The sequence below is a fragment of the Nipponia nippon genome, unplaced genomic scaffold, assembly GCF_047370975.1.
Source record: "Nipponia nippon isolate SJK-2023a ecotype South Korea unplaced genomic scaffold, ASM4737097v1 scaffold_6, whole genome shotgun sequence".
NCBI classification, from domain to species: Eukaryota; Metazoa; Chordata; class Aves; order Pelecaniformes; family Threskiornithidae; genus Nipponia; species Nipponia nippon.
Window position 1 is genome coordinate 66,057,024 of NW_028262380.1, and position 22,041 is coordinate 66,079,064.

General features: G+C 37.4%; 1 protein-coding gene across 5 annotated transcripts in view; it reads left to right on the forward strand.

The window, feature by feature from the left end:
• LRBA (LPS responsive beige-like anchor protein) overlaps positions 1-22,041 on the forward strand; it is a 415,388-nt gene that overhangs the window by 143,337 nt on the left and 250,010 nt on the right. For all 5 annotated transcript variants that reach the window (XM_087736323.1, XM_087736322.1, XM_087736324.1 and 2 more), the window contains one exon: positions 2,408-2,516. In XM_087736323.1, the coding sequence (XP_087592449.1) occupies positions 2,408-2,516 (109 nt within the window). The remainder of the gene's footprint in view (positions 1-2,407; positions 2,517-22,041) is intronic.

Consider the following 22,041-nt stretch of genomic DNA (forward strand, 5'->3'; position numbering starts at 1 on the left):
AGAGAAAATGAGGAAAGGCTGTGGGATTAGTAAGGAGAGGTGGGGGTGACAAAGATGACAACTGATCCATAGGGAGACCAAGCTCTTTCTGATACTCAAAAGCTATTTGTTTTTACTAGGTAAACTTCTAGTACGTTTTGAGAATGTTGTTCCTGTGTGAGGGAATGTAGTTCTTTGCTTTGTTTGGAACACGTCCGTCATCTCTGCAAATGCATAGTAAGCGCCGGTGTACAGTCAGTTATGTACTGGGCTGCTTACTGGTTACGTTTAGTAGATGAAAAGGAAAATCCGTGTTGTAAATCGTTAAAAACAATTATTATATAGGGTGCTTTCTTGAACAGATGAAAAAAAGTGGGACTTTTAGAGGATGACTAGTGTTAGATTAAAAGTGGACCTTTTAGAGCATAACTAGTATTTTTCAAAGTCCGATCAGATTAGCAGAAGGTATTGGTATTGACAAACTCAATGAAAATAATGGGATACTGTCTAACTGTGTTAAATGTAAATTGTAATACATGATATGGTAATACATCAGTATTTATGATCCCTGTATTTTTTTGACAGTTCTCAGTTTAATAAAAAAAAGTTTATTTAAATGCTTATGTGACAGATTTGAATGTGCTGCTGGGGATCTTGGAGAAAGAGGGGAATCAAATTTTTGGAATCTGCCCAGACTATGCAATTGGTTATGCAAAGTTTCTTGTTGCTGGTTTATTAGCAGGGATTTATTTTTAGCTGAACATTATTGTAAGTTATTTTCTTTTTTCAGTGTATGAGCAATGCCTTCTTAACTAGTTTATTTTCCCAATATTTTGAAGCCATGAAAAGCTATGAAATTGAATTTACGGTATTGCAGCAATGTTGGTTCTGCAAGTTTTTGAAAGTAAAAGTCTGCCACTAATGCATGCAGATAAATTGGCCAAATTGTATGTTTGTTGCTCAGCAGCTACTTCCATTCGAAAAGTGACTGAAAATAGAAAAAATGAAAAAAATTATAATGTGGTTCTAAAACAGTGGCTTCCGTACAAGCCTCCTCAAACAGAAGGTGAGGTCAGGCTTCAAATAATGCATTGTGCCTATTTTGTTTTTTCAAGACTTCATCCGTGGGGAGACAGTAATCCACTAACTTCACTGGTTCATGATCACATGGCCTCATTTAGAAGTTGTGCTGCAGCTTTGCTAGCCTTGTAGTGAGAGAAGCAATGAACAAGGAGCTTCAGGCGTTGTTCTGAGTCTGGATTTGTTCTCTTCTTGTGACCTGCAAGCCTACTGCAAGTGTGGAATTGCGAAAAGCATAGGAAAAGAGACAGCAGAGCATTGATGATCATGCTATCAAACATACATATAGAGGCAGGTGGAGCCTCAGTTCAGATAAATAAGTTCTAAGGGATAAAATTAACATTGTGTACGTTAGAAGGCATCCTGCATAATAAGTCCTGTGTTTGTAAAGAAAGGCTCTCAGTAGACTCTGGACTTGTTGAAATGTACTTTAGCTTATATGTGCAAGGCAAACAAGTGATTTTATGTTCTGCTATTCTTTTCTACATTAGCAATTGAAAACCTTCAAAGACCAAAAAAAAAAAAAAAAGCTTTAATAACAGATATTTTGAAAAACTAACCAGTAGAGCATGTAATGGATTTATCTGGTTTATCTTTGAGTGATCCTATGGAAATGTGCACCTTCTAAAACAGTGTAGCTCCTGCACAGCCAGTTTTAACTTTATGAATCCCAATGTAACTAATTAAAAAGGAAATGTTTTTAGTAACAGTATGTGAACTCACAGAATAATTGGCTTGTAATTCAATCTGTCAGCTCTGCTGCCATTCATAAACTCAGGGTTTATGAAGGCCTCAGAAATCTCGGATTGAATTATAGCTTTATTCTGTATATAACCTGGAACAATGTATATCTTAGCATTTCATTTGTGAGACTGAGGATGTTTTATAATCCTGAAAATATTACTTAAATGAATACTTACCATAAAATTCCAATTTTACATTTGGAGAAAAAACTATACTGCAGTGCAATTCACAGTTTTTGTTTAGACTTTCCATCAGTTACATTAGAGCTTTCACTGTGGATGTTTATATGCATAAACTGCTTGCTTTTCTTTATCTTGTGTTGTGTGTATGTGAAAGATTTTCTTACATATCTATATTTCAGGTAAAACAAATGACTGTCTAGAGTGTTTACATTTTGTTTAATACTTAGTTTGGTTTATTATTGAAATACAATTTTACTAGTTGCCAGAAAATTACCCTTCAACCTTATTTATACCATTTTCTTAACACCATAAAGTCAGTTATGGAACAGAACTCAAAATATTTGTATATATGCTGTATTTACAGATTTTTATTTTAGGACTTCATTCTCTCAAAGCAGTTCTTAAATATTCTCTGTCCTCAGGTTGCTGAGTCAAACCATGAAGGACCATTTGGTAAGAGTGGCTAATGAAGCAGAATTTATCTTGAGCAGACAGAGAGCAGAGGACATTAACCGCCATGCTGAATTTGAGGTAAGAAATGAAATTGTTTTTTAAAACAAAAATCAAAACCAACCACCAAAACATAACAAGCCCGCTGTGTTCGAGGATTCCTATGTATGATGCGGGTTTTTTCAGGCACAGGAGGTTCCATCCTGAAAAGTGCTTTGCAGTCATAGGGTGTTTTGATAGTTTGCCACTAACTTTGATGGAAAAACAGGCTGTGCAGAGCAGCTCAGAACTTGTCAGAATCTGCAAACCATAGTTTGTGGGGGAAGGAATTTTATCATACCCATGCTGCTCTTTTCCATGAAGAAAATACCACTGTATGTGTTAAAGCTGCTCAGCGTCACAGTCAAGATATAACTCTGAAAAAACCACCTTACTGAAGATAAATGATAACAGCCTGTGAAGTGCGAAACGAGAAATTACTTCTTTTTCTTTTTCTATCATTTGCTATTTCACTTAGTCCATCTCTCAAACCGTTTTCCTTATGTTTTACATGCCTCAGTGTGGTTTTGTTATGTTTTTGTATTTTTGTCCCATTTAAGAGATTCTAAAGTGAAATAATGGTCCTTGTTTTTATAGACTTGTAATAAAAATACAAGCCTTCTTTCTGAATCGCTTTAGTCGTACCTCCAATTTTGGATCTCAGTTATATCGCGTATCTCCTTTCTCTGTGCTTTAATTATTGGGTTGTTTGAATGAAAACGAAGCTAAATCTCACTAAATTCACTAATATTCTGGTTAAAGAGTACTTAGTCTTTATTCTGACATGTGATACTACTTGTGGTTTTGTTTTTAAAATGAGGCATTAAGAGATTGAAGGCACATTTGTGCTTAACGTATTTCTAAACTGTTTTTCTCTTAAATCTTTACTTGAAAAAATATTCCCCAAAGATGAAAGCATATTTGTCTTAGACAGTGCTTATGTTCTAAAGGTCATCTGTGTTGGCCCCAGGATTCAAGCTGTGCGTTGTTTAATAACATATCTGCACTTCATCTAGAGCTAGTTACCCCCTCCTGCAAACAGAGATGTTGTAAGATATCTACAGTACCATTTTGCAATGGTGAAATAGCAGACATGTTTCATTTATTACATCAAGGGTTTGGCAACAGTCCTGTGGAGATGAAAAGTGCATCTTTTTACTTCATTGCCTGATAATCACTGGAGTGGGACATGCTTGACATCTTTTGCTCTGGATTTATGTGGAAGCTCCGTGCATGACATGGCATTATTGATTAGATGAACAGCCCACTTTTTTTTTTTTTTTTCATCAGATGCAAACTATTTGCAAAGGTGCGCGTGTATGTGGGAAATGTGTGTGAAGTAGAGAGTTCCGTCGTGTAAATACGGGCTACCGATGAATACAGTTGTTCAGTGACAACTTCACTTTTAGCCTTATTTCTGTCTCAAGACACCTTTTATGACGTCTGGAAGGAATTTACATTGAGCATCAACTTACATTTTCCATATAGCTCTGAGTTTTGCTGTGACAACTCTCTAGGATAAGAGTTGGCTGATACTTTTTTAACTTGATGCTGTTTTGAATCTGTGCTGTCTCAGTATGATGGCTCAAGGGGTTTAACTCATAAGCTTGAACTTAAACAGAAACTAGAGTACTAAAATAGCAGCAGCCTGTTTATCAAGTTTAGTTTTGTTAGTGTGTTGGAAAAACTTCGATCTAGCATCACTTCTGCAGGTGCGCAAATTGAGGATATACAACTATTGGATTCTATCAAATGCTTAAATAACAAATCTGGTGTCTCGTGAAGTTAGCGTTACTGATGTCTGTGGCAGACTTCAGTCAGCGTTTATGTTTCTTTTGTGGAAGGGGAAACGGTTAGTAACATCCATTTGAATCTGCAGGTATCACACCAACAATCAGAAATTCGTGTGTACTGTGTTCCATCCATCCATGGTATGGTCTGGTTTTCACATGTCCCGTCAAGTGTGATACTTTTTAGCCACGGTGTTCCTCATAGCCTTTTAAAGTGGTGCTCCAGGCTATAGGAAACCTGCCATTCTTCTGTTGTGCCCAGAAATGGATCTGTCACTTGACTAGACTGGAGCCATTCCATCACTTAATGGGAATGTATCGGTGCTGTGTTGGGCTGCTGACATGCTGTGTATGGCGATGGGTAGGTATGTTCCAGTGTATGAATGGGCGTCAATGTTGATGCCTTGTTTTGGTCATGACACGCAGGCACGTGACACAAATAAGAGAAAAAGGACTTTTAAAACAATTGATGCAGCCTTTGATCTGGTTCATTTCTCCAGCCTGAGGACCTGTAAGGAAGCAGAGTAGCAGATGATGAGCCCTAAGCTAAAAATTGTTTTGGCTAGCCTGACTGGTGTGGTTTGGTCACCTGTGTGCACCTGGCTCCTTGATTTGCTGCTTCATCTTCCATCTATTCTTGAGAAGCGAGTTGGAATGAAGATGGTATTCTTCCAGTCGTGAGAGAGACTCTGCTTGGTCAGTCATTGAATGCAATATCCCATCTGCCATGGCATATGTTCAGAAAAGAGCAATTGTAGAAGGGAGCAGATAGGCTATACTTTCATAAATGCTGTTTTATCGTAGAAAGATCTGCAGCTCAGAGACTTCCCTAACCAGAGGGAAGTCATATCTTTAATAAATAGTGTTGTGATTTTTCTGCTGTGATTTTTTCCAATTCCTTTTAAAATTTGATGTAAATATTTTGTACCTAGTAATGTCCTAAGATGAGGAATTTCCCTGCTGTGATAGTTGAAGAAAGTGAATTGATCCTGTGTCCAACAAAAAGATTAAGCAATTTCTCGGAAAATAGTGTGATCGTATAACATTTAGCCTTGAAGAACAGTATATGCAAGTGTGGGTTTCATCGTATTTAAAAGCATTTTGTGATTGTGGTAATTACTAGTTGTAACTTTAAAAAAAAAAAAAAAAAATGCTTGAGATGAGCATGCATGGTTCAGATCAGAAGCAAACTTTGCCACCTGAGCTATGGGGAGAAAGGAGCTGAAGCTGGTTGAGTGCAGGATACAGATCCAGAGACAGATGAGAAATGTGGCAAAAATTTTTCATTTTTATTCAGACTTGCATTTCTGGTGTTTCAGATCACATATGAAATATTCCGTGATAACATCGGGTCAGCAAAAATCCAACCCCCAAATTTCTTTTTAAAGATCTGTAGTATGTTTGCTGCTACCTGGTTTTAATTCTCCCAAAGTCACGACAAAGATGAGCCTTGCAATATGTGTGTCGGATTTTGGACCTGTTTGTACCATGGTGATAGAGCAATGTAGTCTTATAAAATTTTCTGTAGAACACTCCTTTCTTTTTTTTTTTTTTTTTTTTGAAAGGCAAGGGCAATTTTAAAATAAAAGGCAAAATATCTTGTCATCATTTAAAACTCAAGTCTGGTATTTGGGGCACATAGATGCAGGAGAAAGCAATGGGAAATCTAGACAAGCTTCATAACCAATTTCTGTAGTTATATATAATTGTATAGTATTTGGTTATAAATGGGGTAAGGGTGGTCGTTGTAGGAGGAAGGAAAAACCTAGGAAAACAGATAATACTAGGAAAGGCACTGCTGCGCTGAACAACTGCACTTCAGAAATGTGATGCAAGAAAGCATTTGCCATGTGACGTGTTAAAAGTTGCAGAGGGTCTAGAGGGGAAGGTACCACTCCTATTCGGTTCTTAATTCATTGCAAGTACAGGACAGATGTTTTCCTTCCAGAAATGGATTGAGAAGTGGCCACCTATCAATTCTTTCACAGCCAGGAGGAGACAGAGAAGCAGCAGCAAATGTGGCCCATGTTCACTTTTCCGCATAAGGTCTGATTGGGCCTTTCTTTGCTGTGTCTCCATGTGGTGGGACCCTGCGTTGGTCAGAACATTGAGAGCAAAATGTCTATACCCTTTCCATAAAGTAGGATGACCAAAAGCACAGGAAGAGCCTCTAAAAGCAAGGGTGGGGTTTTTTACGTACTTTTCCAGTTTGTGCTATAACTTTAGATATGCAGGAAACTGAGTGCCTGGGTGAGATAGATTTAAATTAAAAGGATTTGAAAAGAAATCTTTTCTCTCCTGCCTATGTCTTTTCAAGGCAATTCTCTCTCTTTCAGAAACTTCAAATAGTATCTTGAACAGCAGCAAAATCTGCACATCCACTTCTTCTGTGTCTGGTGGCAAGAAGGGCATCTGTCATCTTGGCTTGGCTATTTTTCTGTTTCTTCCTTTTTGTCAGAAGTCTCGTGTCTCAATTTGCATTGCAGACCCCTCCTTTGCCTCTGCAGTCCTGCACTTCCAAAAGCTTCTTCAAACTGGAGGTGCCCAGCTTCCCTTACGGAAGATGCAACCTCCCATCCTCTCTAGAGGGCTCTACCTTACAACTCGGCAGCCTGGACAAAGGCAAAAAAGTCTTCCTCTTTTGATGCCTGGCGACTCCTTTTTTCAATAGGAGATAATATAAGTAACATAACAAATTATGAGCAAACCAGTTATGCTGTCTTTCTTCTAAGCTGGTATTGTAAAGAAGACAGGAAAAAAATTGCTTAGGAGGTAAAGGATTGGTTGTGAGAGGTTTTCTGTGGCTGAATACAAAGGTCAACCTTTTTATTCCTTTTTTTTTTTTTTTCTGATCCTTTCTTCACCCATGTTTTCACTGTTACCTCTATAAGTAGTTACATCTATGAATGTAGACATATCCCCATGTGTCACAGGGAGACTCAAGACATACCCATTTTACAATGCGATTAAGCCTCAAACAAGCCTGATAAAGCAATTTTTGACTCATTTCTGTAGTGAGGTGGCAGTGAAGCAGATGGTTTTACAGTGAATGTGGAAATGTGAGCATTCCTAACATAACTTATAACCTTAAATTTCACCCAGTGTCCCTGGGATTTATATGCATGGGTCTCTTAGGCATTTTTCAAAATCTCAACCTGAGTGTTTGGTAGAGCTGAAAATCCTGAAGAGGACCCTCTTTATGCCTGAATTCCAACAACTAGTTTCATGCTACCACCTAGACTGCTTTCTAGAAATGACCTTGAAAGATGTGGTGATTCGCACTGTGTCTTAGATTATGTGTGCAGACTGCTGCGGAGTCAGGCCTATGAGAATAATTGGATTTGGTGTGAGGAGGGGGAGGGAATTTTGTACTCTAATTGACTTTATTTTATAATTTACGACAGGAGTGCCCATTGCCTTGGATATGCATCCTGCCTTATATAAATCTCTTCATGTATTTGTGTGTGAATATACATATTTATAGAATTCTAAATATGTAAACCTGCAAGTGTGCTAAGCCCGGACTGTTCAAGCATCACAGTGTTTCATCTTTCTAGTGAAGGTTTAGTTTGCTATCGGATGGCACTACTGGATTTTGACCAAAATCCGTGGTACCATATCTCAATGCTTGTGTAAAGTATTTTTGATTAATATTCTTCCAGCAACATGGGGGGTTTTTCCCTGGGAGATGCACATGAAGGAATAGGAAAATGAGGGAAAAGGTACTATACAGAACCATTCATAATGCTACACATCATGAGTGTGCGTAGAGGAGCAATGGACAGTGAAACACAATAATTTTCAGAAAACTTTCCAGAATGGATGGACAAGGATTCTTCATTCTGAGTCTGTGAGGAAAACAACAGACACGTTGGTAATTTTTTCAGTAAAATGTAATTGCTGCTGTAATTATAAACTAACCTGCCTCCTCCAAGTGTCTTTTTTTTTAAAGATTGTGTGGTGTCATTCCCTTGAATTTTTGGTCTTATTTTTTCAAATTCTCATCGTCCGTAGAAATATAAAGTGCTGGCATTCTTGTTATTGGCCGTTTCTGTTGATTAACTGGGAATTTCACATGACTTTCCCTTTGCATTTGTTATAAATCATGCTAGGCAGCTAACTTCTCTGCATGATTTCTCTTCAATAATTAAATCTAGCATTTCCAGCTGCTGTAAAATTTGTTGCCCTTTTCTGTTCAGTTATGTTTTTTCATGCGGAAGACTTGGACTTCCTCACAGTTTTAATTCTTATTCAGTATCAATTTATAGGCTGCGTGTAATAAACTGAATGTTTTACTTCATGGCTCACGCTGAGAAACGAATCTTAATGTTAATACAAGTGTTGCCTTGACAGAGGTAAGATGCAAGGCTAGGCAAGCGTTCCAATAGTGACTTGAATGAAGGTATTTGCTTTTTGTTTCCTTGGCAGAAAACAAAATTCAGTGGTTCCGTTGATTGATAATCTTGTGTATTCTGCACCTTTTCCCCTTTGGTGTACTAAGCATTAAATGTTAGAAGATGTTATTTCTATCAGAGGAAGTAACTAAAAAGTACTGCAAATCAATTGTGGCAGAATATCCATAAGTCAAAGAGAATGTTTGAGCGCCCTTGAAAGAATTATGAAAAAAGGTATTTGGTGTCTTCGTAGTTTCTGTAGGTGATTGTTACTTCTGTACACAACAGTTACTGTGGGAAAGAAAGTTCCAGTCCTTCACTGGGTCCCTATTCTCCGTATAATTTTCCAGTGTTTTTAATAAAAGCTGCTTTGTGATAGAACTCATGTATCAAATAATCATTCTGTGGCTCTTACAACATCCTTTTATATGAAGTGTTATTCAGCACACTTAATGGCAATGACCTTATTTATTAGAACAAAAGATTTTGGAATGCTTTCAATGGGTGTTCTCTCTAGTAGTGTGGGTTATCAGCAATGAATCTCTACAGAACATGTGAAGATAATGGATAGCTCAAGTTGTAGGCATCGTGTAGTAATGTAACCAAGAGTTACAGTCCATGAGATTGCAAAAACGTAATGTGGCAACACAAAGGAAGTTAGATGTTGCCTCACAGAAAAATAAGGCTTTACACATTTCATTATGGATGTGCTTAACTCTCTCTCAAATTTAGATTTTTAAATAAATGCTGCCCTTCGCATTGGGCAGGTTAGGCATTATAGCACCATCTGTCGGTAGAAGGAAGAAAAATTCTGACTTTCTAAACACATTTTTCTTTGAGCTATCATAAACTCTTCAACGGAGTGCTGAGCGTCGAATAATATTTTTTTTTCCATTGGAGGATTAACTAGTTTTGTTCTGCTGCAATATGTTGACAAGTCCCAAACTGGAAAATTAAATTTCTCATATTCCTGAGGTGGCAATTTTTAGGATTCATTGTCTCATGTGAGTCAAAGGATACTGAAATGAGAAGTTCATTTTCTGTTTGAACATTATAACATTTTCCCTGTACTCCGGGAGGTGTTGGGATAAAGTATTGCCTGATTATGAAAGAAGGAGGGAAAAATTGTGGTTCCTCCTTCACTATGCTTTAATAAGCAATGGGAGGAGAAGGAATGCTGAGACTTGCACTGGAATGCTGAGACATCCTTTTTTGTTATATCGCAATTTTAAATCAAAATACATTACAGAAATATGTCTAAGAGCTATCAAAGATATAAAAGTATTGTTTCTGAAGCAGCTTGAAAGAAAATTCATTTTAGAACTATTGTATAGACTTTTCTGATGAAACAAGAAGTGATTTTATCTTCATTACTGTTTTTTGGATAATATTTTTGGCAAGTTATGAGACGAACTATGTGAAGAATTAAATCTAATAAGTATCAATGTATTATTGGGCTTTTCAAATCATGTTGAATATGGAAATGAAAGAGAGTCATAACCGTAGCTATTTCCTATAAAATAAATCTATTCTTGTTTTTCTGATGCTAAGGAAGTTTATTACTTTATAATTAGTGCTTAGTGTTTAGCAGTGTCTTGTCAAGACACTTCCACATTTTATAATCTATGCTATGTTTCATTTACATGCTAAGTGTAATTGGAAAAAAAAGTCCAGGAATGTCGTGATGATACGAGTCTCTTCTGCACAGCGTTTTACCATATTAGCTGTGTGAGACTTTAACTTTTTATGGCCTTTTCTTCTCTCCTTTTACATATTTCACACATCTACTTATTCTTCACTTCCTGTTCATGATAAACTTTCCTTTGTTTTAAAAACTTTTTACCCCCTCTTGTAAGTACTGTTACAGCTGATTATTTTCACTAGAGATTATCAATGAGTTTAATTAATCTACTCTCCATGGCTCTGGACATCTTAGCAGAACGTGCTCTGGAATTCTTGTTATTTTAGCGTTTGTAGACCCTGGAAACCTAAAAAATCCTCTGCCAGAAGAAGCCAAAGACTCGGTTCCTGTAACCACTTATGTTTTGTAATTTTGCCCTGCTACTTTAATGGCTGAATTGAAACAGCATAGGCATGAAGAAAATGGGGTAATGAGAGGGGAGAGCAGCATTGTATGCTTCTGCTGTGATCTATCTTCTGCTAGACTGGGAAAAAACATTCCCTTCTGAACTTATCTTTTGCTGTGGCAGTGCATCTTAACTTTTTTGGTGTGTGAAATCCGTAATCGTAACGCTGACAGGGTGGTTTGGTGGTTTTGTGTGTGTGGTTTTTTTTGTTTTTTTTAATTATTTCTCACTCACTAGCTAGCTAAGTACCACACAAAATCCAGAATAACAACCAATGCATGCTTACAAGATTGATCAACATAAATAAGGTACTGTCTAAACAGTGCTTTATTAGGATTGGTTTCTTTTTATTCTTTTTTAATTACGAATTCTAAATTTCAAACTTGTTACTTCTTTGAAAGATTAACTTCTAAAGTAAAATTATACACAGTAAGAAGTGAGTAAAATATAGTAATCTGTACTGTGGAATATCTCTTCCACAGCAATGACTTCAATGAGTTACTTGTGTTTCATGTGTTAGGGAAAAACAGTACAGAAATATGAATGTCTGGTCTTATATTAATATATATGTGCAGGATTCATATAGGTAAGTTCCACTTGTTGCAGGTAATTCTTTGCGAATACTGACTTGTGATGGGAATTGCTCAAATGCTCGGATGAAAATCGCTTGAGTTATTAGGGTGTTATAGAGCACAGGTTCTGCCAGTTTTCTGGAATAGGAAACAATTTGGCAGGAAACTTGAATAACTTGAACTTTGTTTAGAGCATTCAGAATCCAAAATCATTTAGGATGTTAACACAATCCACTTGGAAATTCCATGCTTTTTTTTTTTATTCATCTGCATTAATAATGTTGTTCTTTTGTTTCACAGATGAACAGTTTGCTGACACTCAAGAGCATCTGTACTGTACTGTAACCAAAAGTCCATCAAGCTCGGTATTCTATCTCTAACAGAGTTGAATAGTACATGCCTAGGGACAAGCGTAAGAACAATGCAATGATATAGGGGTGCTTCCTTGGTTCCACCCAGGTGGCAGGGATCACAACTGGACGAAGATTTGCAGTTCTCTATATGAATGTCACCTATTGTTTAATCTCCCAGTCACTGTATTAGCATTTTTCATGTTTGATTGTTGTTTATACTACCTTGAATTACTTAGAGCTATCAGCAAAATTTGACACCTCTTCCAGTATCCAGTCCTTTATAAATACGTTTAATAACACAGTGGGATTCAATTGATGATTTCCCTCCACTTTGAAGACTAGCTATTCTTTTCTTTACACCTGTTTCCTTTGTTTTAATCAATTTTTATCAATGTAAGGATGTTCCTATATGCCCTACCGCATCCTACCTTTCTTTAAATACCTTTTTGGTGTTCAAACAGTGGGCTTTATGAACTGCATCTTTCTTGTCTGTGTCTCCAGTGGCTTGTTGAAAGAAATCTAATGAACCATAACTTTGCTTTACAAAAGCAATGATGACTCTTGCCAATGTGCTTATTCCATTGTTTCCTTTTTGCTTTAAACACAGCTACCAATTTACCTCTAAAAAATTTCAGATGTATTGCCATGTAGTTCCCTGCTGTCCTCCAGAGTCCATTTGGCATATTTCATTCTTCTGGCACTGAGGTGGTTTGAACAAGAACACTGTAGCTAATGGCTCAGCTGTGTTCATCCCCGACTTCTTCTAGATCACCTGAGTGAATACCGTCTGGTCTTAGCAGTTGGTCACTTGTCAGTTTTCTTTTATAACTTCTCTGCTAGCACTTCTCTGTGGTGGTCTTGTGTTCCAAGAGCTCTTTCTATCCTTTGATCTTCTATTAGCTCTACAGAGATACCTTAACGGGCTTACTGCTCCTGATTTGTTTGAAAAATAATTTATTACTGCCTTTTATGCCTTTATGCAAGTGTTCCTCAAACTCTTTTGGCCTGCTTCATTCTGTTTTTAAAACTAACATACCACAGTTGACATATTTTTCTGTTTTCCTTCTTTGAACAGACTTCTTGAAGAATGCCATTTTCTTACAGTCACCTTTCTCTGCAGTTTAACCGTTCCAGCTTTTTTTGGTCTTTTAAAAAGCCTTTTGATGGATGGCACACGTTTCCTTTGAACCCCTAATATTGTATCTTTTAATACAGTTTTTGTGTTGTCTATAAAAACATTTTCCATGTTTTGCTGCATCTTTTTATGCTCCTAATATGAAAACTAAGCTAGCTAGCTAGCTAAGAAATTCTTTGCTTCAAATTAGATGTACCCGTCAGAAATGTTTTTCTCACCAATTCATGAAAAAAAAAAATCAGTAGTGTTTACCTTGTTTATTATTCATGTACTGATATTTATGGTAGCTCATGCTGGGCAGTGATTCTAAAATACTCTTGACTGAAGTAATACAGTATATGAAGAGTGTAAATTTCTAGCATTAACAAAGCAAATATCCTGTTGTGCTTGGTTGGAGATTTTCTTCTAAAATTCCTGTCCAAAGATAGCTTGCATTACTTAGGTACCTTTTTAACAACAGTGTTAGGAATTGTTCAGCTTTGAAGAAGCTGTGTACTGGTGACAGTACACATCTCTCCTATGTGCCTTATTATAGGTTAGTTTGATATAAATGAGAAAGACATTATATTAAAACAATTCTGAGATTGGTGCTGACAAGGTCAGAAAGATCTTCAGGGTCTGAATACCTGAAGGTGTGTTTTCGCACTATTCCAACTGGTAGGTTGGACTTAAATGTTCTGGTCAAATGTAATTTTTTTCTAATTTATTTTTATTTTTATTCAGCGTATATTTCTTTGTTGTTATGTGACTTTTGGCTTCACTGGTCGTTTTTTTGGGGGTTTTTTTTGTTTTTTTTTTTTTCTCTTCTAAGGTGGTGTCTGCATACTCTAGGTCATCGTAGTAGTTCTATTCTGTGTCTGTTCTTGGAAGGTTGATTCCTAGTGGAACATGGATGAGCAAGACTAATCACATTGATAAGTCCATTATCAAGCCTGTTATCGTATCTCAAACTGTGGATACTTAAGGAAGAGTTTATTAAAAGGGCAAACAATAATAACACTTTCCCAGAATACACTCTCAGCCTTCTGCAGTTTGAAGTTCAGGGACTTCTGATTCTTGCTTGCCAGAAATGATGGCCATGTGCTTAGTACCCCTTCAGGATTATTCCTCCATTTGCCCTGCAGAACTTTGAATCCACATAGGCTTTCACTAAAAGTTTCACTGAGTTAATTGCAAATTGTACTGGCATCTTAATTTCATTCTTGTGTTGTAAAATGTCTGTTCCCTGGTAGCGAGTCAGGTTGGACAGGAGAGACGGATCACAACCAGTATTTCTTAGAACACCTTCTGTTCATTATACTGTTGTAATTAATAGAATAAAGCTGTTACTCTTAATAGCTGATAACCACACGCAATGTCATCACTTACACACTTACAGTTGGAGCTTATAGTAGGGAGTCTGACTCCAACAAGTGTAATGAAGGGTTTTACTGGCATTCCAATAGCTTCAGAAAGTCCTGCAGAAGGTCCTTTCCTTCGTGGGGGTATATATACAATCCTATATTCCTCATTTGCGTAGACTATCCGTCACTCTCTTGGATGTTGTCTGAGTCGTACAACCCCCTGCTGGTACTAGCGTATGCTAGTGGTGGTGTACAGATTCAGCAGACCTGTGGTATTCGGAATTGATGATATTTTGCAGGTTCAGCAAGACTGCCAGTCCCTAGAGTTTACTGGCTCTTGGGAAACTTTCACACATGACCTTCTCGGCATGCACTCTCCATCTCTTTGGCCTGCTTTTTCCTGGTGACTCTCTCCATCTAATGTTGAATCTATATAACCCGGTCACGCAAACTCACCTAGAAGGGGTCCTTTATGCCATATGATTTTACAGAATTCTCCTGTCCCTCCTGAGTTGTCTTTTTTCCCCCCACCTTGAAAAATCCTACTGTTACATAGTTATTTCTTTTATGGCAGTGATTCCAATTCTGAATCCTTCCATAATGTTTCTCAGTTCTATCATATTTTCTGATGGAAGACCCAAACATGCACCCAGCATTCCAGATGTGGACACCCGGAATTTATACATACACAATGTTTTCTGTGTTGTTCTCTTCACAGTGGTTACTAGTTCTTTACCTGATTCCTGTGTGCTTGTTGATTATCCTGTACCGAGCTGATGTTTTCATAGAACTGTCATTGATAATACCATCTCATTATGGCAAAAAGGAGTGATGATAAAGGTGAACTCAGAGTCCATCATTTTATAACTAAAATTAGATTCTTTCCTACATTTCTTTTATCTACGCTGAAGTTCCTGTGCTGTTTTATTATCACAATGACTTGGTCTTCCAAGCTCCCCCTCCGGTTCCTCACAGCTCCTTCGTGACTATACAACTCTGAATAGCTTACTATCAGCAATGAACTTTGTCACTTCATTATTCACTCATTCTTCAGACTTTTTTTTTCACATATATGTTGGACAGCCTGAAACGATCACAAACTGAGAGGAATTGTATGGTTAATGTTAGTCTGACCAGAACCTTATCTAGTATTTTCTCTCGTCTTCTGGAAGTAGCTTTTCTGATTCTTGTCATTTATCCCTCCTTTGGATGCTTTATGTTTTGCTTTTCTTTTGTGATGTTGGTCTAGATAATCATTATATCTTCCTAAAATGTGACTTTTAAAATCCAAGTAGTTTGCTCATACGAGTGGAGAATTTGCACTTACTGATGTTTTAAGAGGTTTGATAAAATAAAAAGTTAGAGTATACCTCTGTTGTTATTATTTGTACAGTTAGCGTTTCCACTGAAGGTGAAAATATAAATGTCAAAACCACTGTAAAAAAGAAGGCAATTACAGCATGAGATGATAGGTTTAGTTTTTGTACACCTACAGGAACCTGAAACTGCTGTAACACTCTTCTTTTGTTTCTGCTAAAACAGAATGGTGAATCAAACAGTTTATAATAGCATTAACTTCCAGATAAAATATTTTCAACCAGTCTTTATAATTCCGGAATTAGTGGAAACATTTACGTCTTTAGATTCTTCCATCAAGGCACAGGGAAGTGAATTATTGAAAAGATAAAAATAAATTTGTTTGCTTTCTGTCAGAGTTCATATCCACAGCCAACCTTGATAGAAGACCAGAATGATTTAGACAAGTTTGCTTTGGAGATTCATAACATATGCTTGCTGGACAGAATTGAGTTATCTGTGCTCTGGAGAGTAAGTTATTGTAGCAGGAGCTGACAGAGATGAAGATAACTGAGGGAAATTCAATTACCTTTTAGTGTTTTCCTTCTAATAGGATTCTTAATGTGAAAAAGATCCTTAGATGATGCGCCTATGTTGCTTTGTGAGATCTGCTTTGATACCTGCATCCAGAATAAAGTGAACTGTTCTTTTCAGGCCTTCATGAAGGATGAAATATGCATCTGATTGCTAAATGGGTGTTAACTTTTGATCCAACATATTGTCATTTGTAGCCCAGATGTATTTGACAGCCTTTTGGCAGTGGTCTTGCATATTCTCTCAAATGCAATTTCCTTTTCAAAAGTACTGTTTTTATGTGAGAAGCTTGTTGATAACAGGAATTGAAGAAAGAGGTCACACAACTGTAAAATATTTCCCTATATTCTAGTTCTGTTTCTGCATGTTTGTTTTCTCATTTGACTTTTCCTGGCAAAAGCACCTGAGTTGCAAATCCTGCTTCTGACTGACCTGAGTTCAAGCTGTTGGGTTAAAGCCTGCCCCACATGACTATAGCTGGATTTCATGTGAAACCTCTGCAGTTCTGAAGTTACCAGGGTAGACTGGTGCGTACAGGTATTAGGATGTAAGTGTTTGTGTCACTTGTTAAAATTTCAATTTTTTTAATAATGGCTGATGCTTGAAATGAAAATGTAGAAGTGACTCTATGAAGCCAGCTTGTTCTGCAGCTGTGTGTACGAAAACATACCACATACAAGTTTGTGTACCTGCAATATGCTTTCTTTTACTGAGCCATTAAACTACTGTCTGTAGCTGAATGTAGTTATGTGTATATTCTCCAAAAGATTTTATTTTTAAAACTCTGACCCTTATCAGCTTTGGAAAGTAAAGTCCACTTTGTATCTGGAGGATTTATCCAAGCACTCTGCACACTGATATTTCTGTAAAAGCAAGGGAGAACAAGTATCTTCATGTTAGGTTTATTTGCAACCCTAAAACGGGTTTGGCTGTTCCTAAAAGCCGTAGCATACCTGACCCATAGAAGTCTGCACTACAAATCTAGTCCATAGTTTGAGTAGTTACGTCTCTTGACCTATGGCTTCTTGATTATGTAAGCTATAGATACACTTGTCGTTAGCTTGTTTGTACACAAATAGTAGTATGCATAGTCTCATCTTGTAGTTAATGCAGTCTCCTCATTTAGGCATGACAAAGTTTGATTCATGCAGGTTTATTTTTTGATGTTCATGAAGGTGGCTTATGAAAATCAACTTGGGGGTAATGTGGGAAGTAAAGCATTAAAACATATGCCTCAAGATACTGAGATGTTTAGAAAAGTTCATCAGTAGAGCCTGAAGACATTTACAGTTAAGTTTTTTTCAATGTTGCCTATATTTCTTAGTCACATAGAGTATTTTTCTCTTTCATTTATTGGAATATTACTGAGGCGGAAGTTGTGCAAAATATTGCATCTAGTGTAATAGTTTATCCTGAGTTGGTATTTCTCATTCCAATGAAAGCTTGAGCCTTTCATTGAGAATGCTCTGTTCTGAATACAAAATATAGTTACTGTGCTGAAATAAATACCTTCATGAATGATGGTTGAAAAGAGACAGTAATTGTTTAAATGAGGATTTTACAATTAAATTGCTAAAATGATCTTTATTTTGTACTAGGTGGGGCTTGAAGACTGTCTGGGATCCAGGGAGGGAAATCGTGGCAAACTGTAAAGCCACACCCCGCAAAGGGTGACATTCCTGTTAATCTTTTATAAAGGTAGCCTTTTATTTCTGAGTAGACCTATACAGCTTTCCAGGAAAGGGAACAAGACTGTACTACTCAGAAGTCTTTACAGGAACTGAAAGGTCCTTTCACATTGTGAAACAGTGAGATAGGAGGGGCAGTCCAGGTTTTCATCTTGCCTTTCCTGTATTAACTTTTAAATGGGAATCGCTATAATAGATTTTTTTTTTAATCGTTTTCTTCCCACTTCATCTGATTCTTTTACAGAAATGTTTACAGAATGAGTCCACCTACTGATTTTTCTCTTTGACCTAAATAGGAGAAAACCGAGCCAATCCCTTTGAGATGGTCTTAGATCATGAAAAGGAAGATCTATCAGGCAGTTAAGCTGCTCTTCAGATGATCACTGTGTCGAGGATGGTGCCAAGTGACTTAGAGCCCTCTGGATTTCACTGTTAATCTGAAGTCCTACTGGAAGTGGCATAGTCTTCCCATTCAGAAAGCCAAATCGTCCTCACTGTTGTGTTTCACACAAGGAAGTAGATAAAGTTTCCTGATACTTTCCACCACTCCTCCCTCCTACCTTTTTCCTGCTTACATTTCTAGGTCCCTGTCATTAATTCACTTTTTAGAAAACGCATCTTCAAAGATTTCTGGCCATCTTAAAAGATTTAGATCTCTCTTGGAAGTAGGGCTTGGAAGGTGATGATAGTGACTATAATGATGAGCAGTGCAAGTGCTGTGGTCATCATTACACTTTTTCTTTTTTCCTTTGAGCCCTAGTGCCAAGATGCTGTTGTTTTTGTCAAAAATTTGTTGGAACAAATTCTGGGTCTAAGTAGTAAGGCCAAGGTTATGGCATAATGGATTTTGAGATGTTCATGCTTATTCCATCCTTCTCCCTGCCTGTCCTTGCAGAAACTTGGGATTTAAATCTCCTCAGACTACCCTGAATTGTGTATTGCCCTTAGAGCAATTTGAGATTCCAGCTTTTGTGACTGATGCCAATTCTTGCCTCACAAATATTTAAGGGAGGTGACAGACAAAGCAAGCAAAATGCTTAGTTATTGGATGTGTTACTATACTACAGAGAACATGCGGCAATTGTGAAACAAATTTGGTCATAACTTGCGACCAGAGACTTACAGCCACGAGAGCCGGCAGTGCCCCTCAGGGGCTAAGTTGGGCACCCACTGCAGTACCACAGCCCCCTGGGCAGGACCTCACCAAGCATCTCCAACCTGCCACCCACCATGAGAAGAGCACGGCAGCCCTGGGGGAGGGTGGCCAAGGCCAGCACAGACCCCCGCAATAGGGCAGGGCCAGCCTGAGGCTAGGAAGCCTGCTTTGCCCCATGGCTGGGGCTCTGGGAAGGATTAGGGAGTCCACAGCAAAGTGGTGGGCATCGCCAGGATGGGGGGTTGGTCCCAGCCTCTGGCCGGGCTGTGGGGCAGCCTCTCTCCGCTACCACCAGCAGGACAGGGTCATCCTCAGCTGTGCTGGCTCTGTGCTGGCCCTCAGCCCTGGGAGGACCTTATGCCACCTACAGACATCTCTAAATTATCTTACCGTTAGTCCTGAATGTGTTAAACATTTACAGAAGAAAAAGTCAGATATTATTACTTCTGAAATATTGTTGCTTATTTTTTCCTACACCGCCTGTTAGAAACCCCAAATATCTCATTTCTAAGCAGTTGTTGATAGCCTTGAAGCCAGCATCACCCTTCTTGGCGTTGGACCAACACTGTTTTGCAAGGCAATTTCATATGGTCGGCAGCAGAGGAGGGAGAAATGTTTCTCAGGTTATTTTTAAATGACGGTTGTTTGAAGCTACTCAGAAATTTGGAATATTAGAAGTAGACAGAGGTAGATTATTGGCTAGAGTGTAACTGAAGCTGTTAAAGCGTGTGAGAAATGTTACATGGCGCTTTGGTAAGTCGAATAACTGTCACTTACATGTGTTTTATATAATGTTTTATATCATTTCAGTAGTTTGTTTCGTTTTTCTGCATGCTTGGTGGAAACTGGTGATTTTGATTAGTTGCTGTACTCTTTTTCAATACCTATAATGTTAATGAGTGAACTGTAATTCACATCAAATCCCAGATTCTTGTTTTAAAATTCCACAGGATTTGTGTTGCTTTTTTATCTGCATGGCTATCGTGCTCTAAATATAACAAGCTCCAAGTATTGAATTTGTTATTTTACACTGAATTAAAGTCAGTTAGTGAAATCTAGTTAAGCAGGATTTGTGCAGTTGGACTATCTAATCTCTTTTGTGCCATTACACCAACATCCGTGAGTTCAGATGTTTGTAACAAACGCTAACTGTTATCGAGGAGTAGTATGAAAACACCCTCATACCATTTGAAAAAACAAAAAACAAAAAACAAAAAACAAAAACAACCAGACAGAAAAACGTTGCACAATGAACTGGAACAAAGCCAAAAGTAAAACTTGAGAAGAACATCAGAGCCTTGGAATAGGAGGTGTCACAAGGTCTGGTATTTAACTTTGAAATGAGAAATAAACAGAAAACTCATGAAATGGATCTTATATATTCTTCTTATGTAAATGAATATGTTTATGCAGTATTCTTTTTTCTTTTATCTTTTTTTTTCTTTTTTTTTCAATGTTGACAACATAAAGGATGAGTCCAGTAGAAACTATTTGGTGCTACATAGTACTTCATTTCTCTGAAGGTAGCATCTGTGGTAGTTGCAATACTGACTCTTGCGCCATTGCAGTCTTTTCATTTAAACCAAGTGAGCAAGAAAATACAAATTTTAAAGTAATTGTTATGGAGTATTTTTAGTCTTGTTCCATATTGCTCAGTATAAGGATCTAGAGTTGCATGAATGAGTGTTTTTAAGTTAGACTGCTGTAAATTAGAGTCTGTTGTCTTCTCACACTTTGAATAGTCAGAATATTTCAAATGCTGTCATTATATGGATAATAAAATCACACAGTTTTGAAAAGAAATTAAATTATCCTCCCCCAACAATTTTTAGAGCCAAATGTCAACCTTTCAAGGGTGGTAGAAGTTTTTCTGCATAAAAAATGTTAATTAAAACCCAAACCTATTCATACCTATCTCATACTGTTCTGAAATTCCAAAATTGTGTTGCGTAAATGCATGAGAACCAATCACAAAGGAAAAAGCCTCATACGCTAGTTGGAATGAAATACAAAACATAGACTACTGAAAAAAGGAGAGGGGGAAAAATGAAGTTAAAATAATTTGCTTTTCATAGTTTGATGCTATAGGAATTCTGACAGGAGGCTTTAAGTTAAGGCAGAGATTAAGCTAAAGCTGGGATTGTGACTGCTTAATAAGTGGCTAGGAATGATTTTAAGGAATAATTGCTGTAAGAGGCCATATTTTAATAATCCTTCCCATTTGCTTCTGGATTTTTTTTAATCTTTTTTTTTTTTTTAATCTGCTATTTCATCATCATCTTAATCAAAATCTCCTTCTTTTAAAATAATTGGTCCTCCATAGAATAAGCCTCTCAAGAGTCTTAGTTTACCATAAGGTGAAGAGCAAGTTTGGAGTGTAAGTTAGAAACTTGTGAATCAGCAGCACTGGTCATGTTATTTTTGAATAACCTTTTAAATAAAATCCCATGTAATACTTTTTTTCACAGGTTCTCTGACAGTGATCTGAAATTTCCCTAACAAAAAAAGAAGCCCTTAATGCTTTTCCTTAACAAGGAACTAAAATGTTTCTGCAGATACAGATGAAGGTGCAATGACTTAATGGCAGAAACTAAAGGGTTTTTTTCTGTGCGTGGGAAGGAAATGCTTTGCCAGCAAACACGTTTGTCCTATTTAGCAGTGTTGCTCCAGGATATGTGCCAGTCAAGGTGATCGTTCTCCACTCTGAGCGGCTGAAAAGGTCCTGAACTGTCAGAGATCAAGTCCACTAAATTAGCTCTTGGAGCAAGCATGATAGAAGCTGGTGAAGGACAGATGGCTTACGTTTTGGGTCGTGAGTTCATGTTCGTGCCTGAATGTTTCATAGCTGAGGTTTCACAAAAGATTTGCCAAATACAGCACAGAACACTTTTAAAGCTCCTTCTGTTGCTGGTGCAGAATGATAGCTGATTTGTTCCTACATCTACCTTAATTACCATTATGTATCCCTGTGTATACATTGATTTTACTGTGTGCTGATGGTATTTTTCCCTTTGTTCTTAACGCCTAGTGACTACTAGAATACTATACAGAGTACAATGCTTTCAAAACACACCTTTGATTCTGTTATCAGAGTACAGAACGAAGTTATAGAAAGGTGAACTTTTTTTTTTTTTCCATTAAGTGTCACAAGTGACGTTT